This window comes from Pistacia vera, unplaced genomic scaffold (genome assembly GCF_008641045.1).
Source record: "Pistacia vera cultivar Batoury unplaced genomic scaffold, PisVer_v2 Contig254, whole genome shotgun sequence".
NCBI classification, from domain to species: Eukaryota; Viridiplantae; Streptophyta; class Magnoliopsida; order Sapindales; family Anacardiaceae; genus Pistacia; species Pistacia vera.
In genome coordinates, this window is record NW_022196062.1 from 109,359 (window position 1) to 121,991 (window position 12,633).

The 12,633-nt window shown below is 34.5% G+C and overlaps 1 protein-coding gene across 1 annotated transcript; it reads left to right on the forward strand.

Annotated features, from left to right (window-relative positions):
• Positions 1-8,652: 8,652 nt before the first annotated feature.
• Positions 8,653-9,603, forward strand: LOC116132510 (chaperone protein ClpC1, chloroplastic-like; the record flags this gene model as incomplete). Its single annotated transcript, XM_031418175.1, has 1 exon — positions 8,653-9,603. A coding segment is annotated over one exon (951 nt), but the record flags the coding sequence as incomplete, so codon positions are not given.
• Positions 9,604-12,633: the final 3,030 nt, after the last annotated feature.

The following is a 12,633-nucleotide window of genomic DNA, read 5'->3' on the forward strand; positions in this document are numbered from 1 at the left end:
AATTACCCAAATAAAATATTTTCCAGAAATTAAGAGCCCTTTTTCTTCTAGTTTCAAAGAAGGTCAGCACGATGAGATACAATACAGATAAAATGTATGAAAAACACGATGATGAATTTTAGGTTACCATTTTCATCAAGTAAAACCACAAATAAACCCCGATCAGATAAAATGTATAAAAAATAATCTCATTTTTGTTCCTAGAAAATAAAACTTGCTTTCGATCCCTTTTCAGAACCAACCACACAAAATCTCCATTTCTTCAATAAAGTTTCAACTTTCATATCACCAAACCCATTCAGTCTATAAAGAGTATGAAGAAAACACACAATTCCCACTTTCCAAACCCAAATTAAACTTCATGAAACAGAAAGACAAACACTCAGAACAGAATCTCAATATTTTTCAATAAAAGTTTCAACTTTCACATTTAGAAAAGGGTACCATTTATAAACAAAACACAAGGGTATCCTTATAAAAAACACACAACTTACATCAAACAAACCCAAAAAATAAAATAAAATGAACAAGGGAAGTACTGAAACAAAAAGAACCTAGAAAAATTAAAAATGGTAATAATAACCAGTACTAATCTGATGGGCTGTTTCAGGAACCTCCTCATCATGCACTTTCCCGTCATAAGAAATCACTACTTCATTACTATTACCAGTGGTGGACGTCAACAGCCAGCAGGTGGTGGTCATGGTCTTGGTGGTGGACGTCAACAGCCAGCAGGTGGTGGTCAGTGATGATTTGTGGATGATTTAATGTTTAGGACTCAATTTTCTGTAACAAAAGCTCTCCTGGATTTGAGTGGCTTCTTGACGGCTGGATTGCTGAGAAAAGGATTCTCTTTGAAGTTAATACTCACTTTAATTTTTAAAATTAAATTATGTACTATATCACATGTTTCTTTAAATTTTGTTATTTTCTCACTTAAGTTATTAAGCGGTTAATAAATATTTAACCATAGTTTTAAATTTAATATAACCGATGTCTAATCGTTAACGATATCAACTTGAATAACAAACATCTAACTGTTAACGTATCAACTTAAATAACGAACATCAAATATTAGACTCATTAAATTAATTTTGTTCTATCAATTTTTTTTTTTTTTTTGTAAATATAATGATTGTGTATCTAAAAATGGGTATTCCAACGTAAATTATTCTTGATTTTGGTATTTTTATATGATTAAGAATCAATATCTTATATTTATGTTTTCAATTTAATTTGTGTACATATTAATCATTTAGATTATATTATCATCTTCTGACATCAGTAATTAAAGATGTTAATCATTGAAAATTACGTAGATCTTGGAGAGTTTTGTGAATCTAACTCGAACTTGATTAATTATAAAAGAAAAATTTGTTCCTTGTTAGTTTGAATTGGACTAATATTTTCATCAAGAGGTTGATGAACAAAATGAAACGAATTCTGCAGATATATATTTTTTTGATGTTTGATCCTTTTAAAATTGTCTTTGGCTTCCTGAATTCTACATAATTCCCCTAAACCCCTGCCACATCAGCATTTTCTTGCAAAAAATTTCCAGCTTTTTCCCTCTTGAAAAGGAAAACCCAGAAGTTGTCATTTCTTTCGTTTTTACCCCAACACAACTTTAAAAACTCACAGAAAGGCCATTTCTCATAAACAAAACCACAAAATATACACATAATCTATAAGAATTAAAAATGGGGTTTTTACAGAGAAGTATTAAGGTCTTGGACTCTTTCCTCAAATTGATTTGAAATGATAACCAACAGACAGGGGGAAGGATGGTGTTAATGCTTGATTTTGACACCAACTACTCGCACGTGTGAAATGCTAAGCAGACTTAGACGTCACACGTGATATGTGAATATTTAGTTAAATAAAGAGTGAAAGACAATGTTTAAAGTGGTTCGGATGCTCAAAAACGAATCTTACATCCACTGCTATCGTATTAATAAGAGGGTAGAGGTCAGGTCGCGTTCAGCGAGCTGAGCTATCATTTAGGAAGAATACGAGAGAGAGAGAGAGAGAGAGAGAGAGAGCGCTATTTTAGAGAAAATTTGGCTAATCCCCCAAACGGGAGGGAATGGCCCTATTTATAGTGGGATGAACCAAGGCAATGATTACTAAATCTGTAAGTGGGTGGGTACCGTGCAAATCCTTATCTGCGTCTCATTGCTCACCTACCCGAATGATTTCCTAGATTTATGCAAGGCTTGGACACGTGGACGATTTTCAACCATCTGCTAACCTGGCACTCACCCACTGCACTGACAGGGACGTGCCACTTAAACTATCGCGCGACGTGGCTGCGTCTGAACGGTCGTAGAACCTTCCCAAGTTCTGACCACCTCATGCTGACAAGGCTCCATGTCAACCTTGCCATGGGAATCATAATAATGAGTTAATTAAATTAAAGAATTAGTAGTGGTGAGTTAATATTCCTGAGAAATTGGATGCATATGTTTCAGCATAAAACAGGAAATATGCATACTCTTATAACAATATAATTCCATTAAAGTTTAAAACTATAACTAGGTAGTGAGTCAAATGGAGAAACTTGAGAAAAGGTTCTGTTCGGCTGGAAATGCTAAAGAAATATGCTACAGACTTGACCCAAATGGCGAAAGAGGTAAATATATCCTTCATTGCCCAGTATTCAATAATTTAATGGCGTTCTTTCCTGTTCTGTGGCTGTTAGAAATATAATTTCTTGTTTAGGCAAGTTGGAACTTGAACGTGTCATCCAAATACTGTGTAAATTAAAGAAGGAAGAATAATTCATGCCTGATTGGCGATCCTGGTGTTGGAAAAACTGTAATAGTTGAAGGCTTAGCACTGAGGACTAGAAATAATACTTCTCCATATAAACCCCAGGGAAAGAAGGTCAATTCTACATAATAATTTTTGCTTAACAGGTTTTATTCTTTTGTGTGATAATATTTGGTCCATCATCCTCTTCATTGACGAGGTTCACACTCTTATTGGTGCTGGTTCTGGAGGACAAGCGCTAGATGCTGCTAAAATCATGAAACCTAACCTTGCAAGAGGAGAATTATTAATTGCCTTTGAATTCTGATTTGATTCTCAATTCGTTCTTAAATATCATTATAGTTTGCCTTTGAATTATTAATAAAGACCTCAAATATCGGTGGTAATTTGATTTCCAAGAAAAGTCATCTGTGGTTTGACCATTTGGAGATGGAAGTTGCAGAGGAGCTGAAAAAGAATTTCAGGCCAGAGTTCTTGAACAGAATTGATGAAGTGATTTTTTTTTTCAGGTCAGAGTAACTCGCAGCTAAAAGAAATCGTAGAGATAATGCTGAAACAAGTTTACGAAAGACTGAAAGAAAAGAACAGAAAGGTTGAAGTTACAGAGAAATTTAAGGAAGAAGATGTGAAAGAAATTATAATCACAGCTATGGAGCGAGGCCTTTGAGAGGGGCAATTGCGAGGCTCTGGGAGGACAATTTGGCGGAAAGGATATCGAATGGAAGCGTTAAACAGGGCGATATAGTGAGAATAAATGTTGATTCAAATGGCAAAATATTGGTTTAGTAATTTAATGCAGTTCCATAATCAATTGAATAAAGATTATTAGTTTATATTGTGGATTGGATCAATCTAAAACAACGTAACTGCAGTAAACAAGGCCAGGATTATTAAATCTCGAGCTCATGCATATTAAAACTTTCAATTAATTTATTCTTTTTATTCCTTATTTAATGTCGAATCAAATTAGCTTGACAACACACGGTACATATCTAGGATGGATGATATTGGTATATTGGATATATATTCATGTCAAAAACTAATTTCTGTCGGTGTTTGAGCCGGAAGGAAGGCAAAAGAGGCAGAACACTGTCGAAGAATGCCAATGGATGGAAGCTTAACAAAGTAGCAGAAACAATACTGAAGAATGTCAAGAAAAGAGATAATAAAAGACTGTAATTTTTGTGTATATTTTTGTGTATTGTAATGAGCATATTAGCCCATTTATATAGTGGCTTTGAATACAATAAAGACAATAAAATAATACAGTAAACGAAATATAATAAAGTTTTAATTACAAAATCAATCAAATAATTGTAAATCAATAATTGCTTGATTCTAGCATAAATATCCTCAGCATTCCACATTTTATCACTCCCCCTCAAGCTGATGGGTTGATATTGATATCAAAAACTAATTTCCTTTCCTATATTATAATTCTTTCCTGTATCGGATTCCTACCCCTACGGAAACTCTTTCTAGGAAAGTTTAATGGTTTCATCTTAGTATTTTATTTGTATATAATGCTTAAACACATGCCAAATTCACCCACCACAAATCCTTGTTCGGAGTTAACATGGAGAAAATTTCAGTTGCAGAATCTCAACGATTTTCTGAAATGGAAAAGGCTTTGCAGAGGCATATAATTGGGCAGCCAGAAGCTGTTGAGGCCGTCAGCCGCGCCGTGCGTAGAGCTAAAGTGGGAATTAGAGACCCGAGCCGCCCTTTATCAAGCTTTCTATTTGCGGGTTCTAGTGGCGTCGGAAAAACTGAGCTTGCACATGCTTTAGCGGTTGAATATTTGGGGTCAAAAAAATCCCTAAACTACTGGAGTGGACATCCGATCAGTTCTTAGCTGGTGCCTCGTGAGGTATTGACTTCAATATTAGATTGGGCACGTACTTGATCCATGTCCGAGTGGAAATGATGGAAGCCTTCCATGTACTTTACCTGTAAAACACAGCATAGTACATTTCATTTTTGTAACTTTATTCTTTTTACCTGAATTCAGGAAAAATTACGTGCAAAGCATTAGCTAATACATTTGCTCCATTTATAATCCTGTAAGCTGTAACTAAGAGTCTAAGACAATGAGTTCTCTGATTCTCTCTTTTCGAACTTTTAACTGAAATTATTTCATTTGAGTTTGTATCTCTTTTACATTCAAGACTTTCTCTATGTCTTCTATAGTAATGGGTACTTTTTGAATGTAAAGAGATGTGATACTGCAGCATGAATAAAAAAAGTTAAATATAATGTAAAGTTTATTGTAAATGTAATTTAATTTTAACGTAACCTCAAATTACTGAAATTAGAGATGTGATACTGCTATTTTAATTAAACCACATAAAAGAAGAAGAAGAATATTTGCATCAGGTGAGATTGCTGTGGCTGCAATTAAAGCTATTAAACCAAATATCCAGCCCAGAGGGACCATCACAGCCACAGAATACCCCAATACATAGGCACTGTTTATACCAGTGGTGAGAACGAACCCAACCTGAAACCATGAATCTAGGGTTTCCAAGGTAAAAGATAAAATGAGCATAAGAACAATATTAAGCTACATAAACTGAAATTACCCAAATAAAATATTTTCCAGAAATTAAAAATGGTAATACTAACCAGTACTAATCTGATGGGCTGTTTCAGGAACCTCCTCATCATGCACTTTCCCATCAAAAGAAACCACTACTTCATTACTATTACCAGTGGTGGACGTCAACAGCCAGCAGGTGGTGGTCATGGTCGTGGTGGTGGACGTCAACAGCCAGCCGGTGGTGGTCAGTGATGATTTGTGTATGATTTAATGTTTGGGGATTCTCCATAGGTTGTTTTGTTTAAAATAACCTCAATTTTCTGTGACAAAAGCTCTCCTGGATTTGAGTGGCTTCTTGACGGCTGGATTGCTGAGAAAAGGATTCTCTTTGAAGTTAATACTCACTTTAAATTTCTAAAACCTTAGTTTATTCTTCTTAATTGATTTATTTCTTTAATTTACATTGGATTTGCAGCTTCATCTAAGACTAAACTTTTTAAAATTAATTTTTCTACTAATTCATGTGTTTCTTTAAATTTTGTTATTTTCCCACAAATGTTATTAAGCAGTTAATAAATATTTAATCACAGTTTTAAATTTAATGTAACAGATGTTGAATCATTAACGATATCAACTTGAATAACAAACATCTAACCGTTAACGTATCAACTTAAATAACGAACATCATATGTTAGACTCATTAAATTAATTTTTTTTTTTATCAAAATTTTTTTGTAAGTATAGTGATTGTGTATCTGAAAATGGGTATTCCAACATAAATTATTCTTGATTTCGGTATTTTTATATGATTAAGAATCAATATCTTATATTTATGTTTTCAATTTAATTTGTGTACATATTAATCATTAAGATTATATTATCATCTTCTGACATCAGTAATTAAAGATGTTAATCATTGAAACTTACTTAGATCTTGGAGAGTTTTGTGAATCTAACTGGAACTTGATTAATTATAAAAGAAAAATTTGTTCCTTGTTAGTTTGAATTGGACTAATATTTTCATCAAGAGGTAGATGAACAAAATGAAATGAATTCTGCAGATATATATTTTTTTAATAGTTTGATCTTTTTAAAATTGTATTTGGCTCCCTAAATTCTACATAATTCCCCTGAACCCCTGCCACATCAGCATTTTCTTGGAAAAAATTTCCAGCTTTTTCCCTCTTGTAACCAGAAAACCCAGCAGTTTTCATTTCTTTCGTTTTTACCCCAACACAACTTTGAAAACTCACAGAAATGCCCTTTCTCATATACAAAACCATAAAATTTACACATAATCTATACGAATTAAAAATGGGGGTTTTACAGAGAAGTATTAAGGTCTTGAACTCTTTCCTCAAATTGATTTGAAATGATAACCAACAGACAGGGGGAAGGATGGGAATCATAATAATGAGTTAATTAAATTAAAGAATTAGTAGTGGTGAGTTAATATTCCTGAGAAATTGGATGCATATGTTTCAGTATAAAACAGGAAATATGCATACTCTTATAACAATATAATTCCATTAAAGTTTAAAACTATAACTAGGTAGTGAGTCAAATGGAGAAACTTGAGAAAAGGTTCTGTTCGGCTGGAAATGCTAAAGAAATATGCTACAGACTTGACCCAAATGGCGAAAGAGGTAAATATATTCTTCATTGCCCAGTATTCAATAATTTAATGGTGTTCTCTCCTGTTCTGTGGCTGTTAGAAATATAATTTCTTGTTTAGGCAAGTTGGAACTTGAACTTGTCATCCAAATACTGTGTAAATTAAAGAAGGAAGAATAATTCATGCCTGATTGGCGATCCTGGTGTTGGAAAAACTTTAATAGTTGAAGGCTTAGCACTGAGGATTAGAAATAATACTTCTCCATATAAACCCCAGGAAAAGAAGGTTAATTCTACATAATAATTTATGTTTAACAGGTTTTAGTCTTTTGTGTGATAATGTTTGGTCCATCATCCTCTTCATTGACGAGGTTCACACTCTTATTGGTGCTGGTTCTGGAGGACAAGCACTAGATGCTGCTAACATCATGAAACCTAACCTTGCAAGAGGATAATTATTAATTGCCTTTGAAATCTGATTTGATTCTCAATTCGTTCTTAAATATCATTATAGTTTGCCTTTGAATTATTAATAAAGACCTTAAATATCGGTGGTAATTTGATTTCCAAGAAAAGTCATTTGCGGTTTGACCATTTGGAGATGGAAGTTGCAGAGGAGCTGAAAAAGAATTTCAGGCCAGAGTTCTTGAACAGAATTGATGAAGTGAATTTTTTTTTTCAGGTCAAAGTAACTCGCAGCTAAAAGAAATCGTAGAGATAATGCTGAAACAAGTTTACGAAAGACTGAAAGAAAAGAACAGAAAGGTTGAAGTTACAGAGAGATTTAAGGAAGAAAATGTGAAAGAAATTATAATCACAGCTATGGAGCGAGGCCTTTGAGAAGGGCACTTGGAGGACAATTTGGCAGAAAGGATATCGAATGGAAGCGTTAAACAGGGCGATATAGTGAGAATAAATGTTGATTCAAATGGCAAAATATTGGTTTAGTAATTTAATGCAGTTCCATAATCAATTGAATAAAGATTATTAGTTTATATTGTGGATTGGATCAATCTAAAACAACGTAACTGCAGTAAACAAGGCCAGGATTATTAAATCTTGAGCTCATGCATATTAAAACTTTCAATTAATTTATTCTTTTTATTCCTTATTTAGTGTCGAATCAAATTAGCTTGACAACACACAATACATATCTAGGATGGATGATATTGGTCTATTGGATAGATATTGATATCAAAAACTAATTTTTGTCAGAGTTTGAGCTTGAAGGAAGGCAAAAGAGGCAGAACACTGCCGAAGAATGCCAATGGATGGAAGCTTGACAAAGTAGCAGAAACAATGCTGAAGAATGTCAAGAAAAGAGATAAAAAAATACTGTAATTTTTGTGTATATTTTCGTGTATTGTAATAAGTACATTAGTTAATTTATATAGTGGCTTTGAATACAATAAAGGCAATGAAATAATGCAGTAAAGGAAATGTAATAAAATTTTAATTACAAAATCAGTCAAATAATTGTGAATCAATAATTGCTTGATTCCAGCATAACATTCCATATTTCATCACTCCCCCCTTAAGCTGTTGGGTGGATATTGATATCAAAAACTAATTTCCTTTCCTATATTATAATTCTTTCCTACATCGGATTCCTACCCCCACGGGAACTCTTTCTAAGAAAGTTTAATAGGTTTCATCTTAGTATTTTATTTGTATATTATGCTTAAACGCACGCCAAATTCACCCACCACAAATCGTTGTTCGGAATTAACATGGAGAAAATTTCAGTTGCAGAATCTCAGCGACTTTCTGGAATGGAAAAGGCTTTGCAGAGGCATATAATTGGGCAGCCAGAAGCTGTTGAGGCCGTCAGCCGCGCCGTGCGTAGAGCTAAAGTGGGAATTAGAGACCCGAGCCGCCCTTTATCAAGCTTTCTATTTGCGGGTTCCAGTGGCGTCGGAAAAACTGAGCTTGCACATGCTTTAGCAGTTGAATATTTTGGGTCAAAAAAATCCCTAATCAGGATAGACATGAGTGAATATATGCAGAGATCTGCTGTTTCAAAGTTTATTGGATCGCCTCCGGGTTACATTGGCTCTGCTGACGGTGGTCAACTGACTGATGCTGTACGGAGGCAGCCTCACAGTGTGGTTCTCTTTGATGAGATGGAGAAGGCTCATCCTGATGTGTTGAATATTATGCTTCAGGTTTTGGATGATGGTCGTTTAACGGATAACAAAGGGAAGACTGTGAACTTCAAAAACACTTTCATAATAATGACTTCAAATGTTGGTTCTGATATAATTGCTGAGGAAAGCCATTTGGGGTATGATGAGGTGAAGATGAAAGTTACAGAAGAGTTGAAAAAGAATTTCAAGCCTGAGTTCTTGAATAGATTTGATGAACTGATTGTTTTTAGGCAATTGACTTACTGTGAGCTAAAAGCAATTGTTGAGATCATGCTGAAAGAACTTTATCAAAGGGTAAAAGCAATAAAAATAAATCTTGAAGTGACAGAAAAATTCAAGGAAGAATTGGTGAGACAGGGGAATGATCCTGCCTATGGAGCAAGGCCACTGAAGAGGGCAATCAGGAGGCTGGTTGAAGACACATTGGCGGAGAAGATATTAAGTGGAGCGGTTAAGGAGGAAGATAATGTCAAAATGGATTTTGATTCTAATGGCAACATAATAGTAAAGCAACGTTTTGTCTTGGATTAATATTATTTAATATTTCTTTTTCTATGTAAGCATTGAGTAATGTTATGCGTACTCACAGATCTTATTAACCATCTTATTAACCTTTGTTAAAATTACATATAGTATGATTGAGGTACCCGTATTATACTTTATATTTACAAAGGTTAGTACGATGATTAGTACACTCGTAAGTACGCATAGTATTATTTGTAAGCATTTTATGTTTTTGTTTTTGCTTTTGAATCCTGGTGATATATTGACCAATAGAATTTTATATAGTCTTTGATTTATCCACATTTTGCATCATTCCGGAATCCAGAGGTCAATGCTAATAATCAAATTTCGGTGGACTTCAACAACAACTTGAGAATAATTACTTCAAATATCGGTGCTAATATAATTGCCCAGGAAAGTCATTTGGATTTAAACAATTGAAGATGAAAGTTTCTGAAGATGGTTGAAAAAGAACTTCAGGCCTGAGTTCTTGAATAAATTTGATGAGCTGATTGTTTTCAGGCAATTGGCTTACTCTAAACTGAAAGAAATTGTTGAGAGATTTCTGAAACAAGTGTATGAAAGAGTAGAAGATCATGAGGTGAAATAATTATTTAATGAAGAAGAGTAAACCGCCCTTTTCCATCCAAATAATGGTCTAATGACACTTTTCTATAAAAAAAATTTCAACATACAAATTATACTACAAGGATGGCTGGTCAATCTGATTCTCCTATCTCTCTGTTTTCTCTATGTATATAGAACCACAGGATCTAAACACAATAGAGACATTGGTTAATTCATATTTACCCACTAAAATTTCATATTTTTCCAGTGTTTTTTTCGTAATAAAACATTGGTTAATTCATAATTTCTCACACAGTGCTTTTTATATCAAAACGTTTTTCCTGCTTTACATGATTTCATCCTTTCTATTCAAGTATGGTACTAATTCTTCGATCATTGACATTGTTAAGCAAATACGTTGGTGTGTTGGATCCATAAGCCTAGTAGCCGGCGAAAGTCACAACTAGGGCTGTGCAAAAAAATCCGATATCTGATCCGATCCGAAAAAATCAGATATCCGAAAATTCGGATCGGATACTGATCGGAATTTTAAAAAATCTGAATATTCGAATTGGATACCGGATCGGGAATGTTAAAAAATCGGATATCCGAATTCGATCCAGATTTTACTAAACTATGTCGTTTTGAGTGTAACAATAACCCTAAGTCTAACACAATTAACTCAGTTACTCAACTCTTTGTCTCTCTCACTCTCAGTCTCTCTCGCTGGAAGCCTGGAACACGTAGTCACGCACAGTCGCACAGACCTCACACACTCTCTGTCTCTCTCACTCTTAGTCTCTCTCGCTGGAACACGCAGTCACGCACATACCTCACAGTCTCACACACAGTCACTCAAACTCTCAGACCAGATCTCAGCTCAGTCTCTCACTCTCTCTCGCTCAACTCTCTCGGTCTCTTTCGCTCTAACACGCACAGATACAGACAGACACACAGTCAATCAGCCACTCAAACTCTCTCAGACTCATATCCCAGTCTCTCTAGCTCAACTTTCTCGGTCTCTCTCGCTCGAACACACACAGCGGCCAGTCTCTCTCGCTCAACTCTGTCAGATCTCAGTCTCTCTGACGATTGAAGCCCCAAATCGATCGTAAGTTAATTTCTTTAGAATTTAGAGTTGCTGAATGTTTGGTTTGTCACCATTTTATTTAATGTTGTTTGGTTTCTTGGCTTGTACAATTTTCTATGGGATAGGATGCGAGCTATCCGGATCGACCTGAGGATGCAACATATTTTTTAACCAAGAAGCTATTACTATGCTGGAACAAATGGTGTATACTTTTTATGCAATCTTCAGTTTTTGTTTGTATGATATTTAGGTTTTTGTGATGTGATACCTGTTAGCTTAGCTGTAAGATCTCTTGTTAGTGTACAAGCGGTCTTGCACTCTATTGTTTAGAGGGGTTTGGTTTAAATTTATTAGTGGATTTAAAAAAAAAATATCTATATATTTTAGAGATAGGTGTATGGAGCTTGAAGAAAGTGAATTAAATCTTGAGACCAGACACGGAAATTACTTACATCCATATGATTGGAAGTCAAAGTTAGGGAGCATTTTGATATTGTAGCCTCGTGTTGCTGTTCTGTGTTCTCTAAGCATGTTGGGCTGATCTTTCTAGCACTTGCTTCAAGTGATGTCAATGACATATTAACTCTGGATGGATATAAAGTTAAATAATGCTTTTTCTGATTGTTTTAGTATAGAGTATTTCTGGTTGGAGTCATGGTATTGCTTGCTTGTTGGTGTGATCAAGTTTAGTATATGATTGGAAGTCAAAGTTAGGGAGCATTCCAAATGCATGTTGATTTAATCGGTTTATTGAGCATATTTTCATTTTCAGTATATTGATTTTGTTGTTAATCTTAAAAGTTGTTTATTGAAATGGTTTATTTGTTTGGTTTTGTTTTGTACAGGAGGATGATGACGAGTAGTTAAGGCCTAAGGGAGACAAAGCCATCTGATATGAAGATAAGCATAGCAATTTAGGCAGTTGGTCAATTCAGATAGTTGTTTTAATAATTTGACACATCAGGTGGAGCCTTACGCCCAACAATTTCATGTTCTTGCTGCTGCGTGGTTTGATGGCATGTTGATCCAAATCTGTTGGTGTTAGTGGCTCAAAATCATAGTCATTGTCAACCAGAGAGTGCAGATACAATGGTCAATCTGGTAACAAGAAACCATGTGTGAGGCGAGTAGGAATTGGCAATGAAGAATTGAAGATAGCGTAGTCATTTAGGTTGTGACAGTGTTTGGACAACATAAGTTAAATGTTTTGTGCTTCATGTTAATTTTTTTAGATACTTTTATCATGTAATTATAAGGGAATTATAATTTCAATTTTATTTCTAGAATTATTTGATTTTAATAAGAAAATTTTAAAATTCGGATCAATTTCTGATATCCGATTATCTGATCCGAATAATCGGATATCCGTAAAACCGAATATCCGCATAATTCGGATCGGA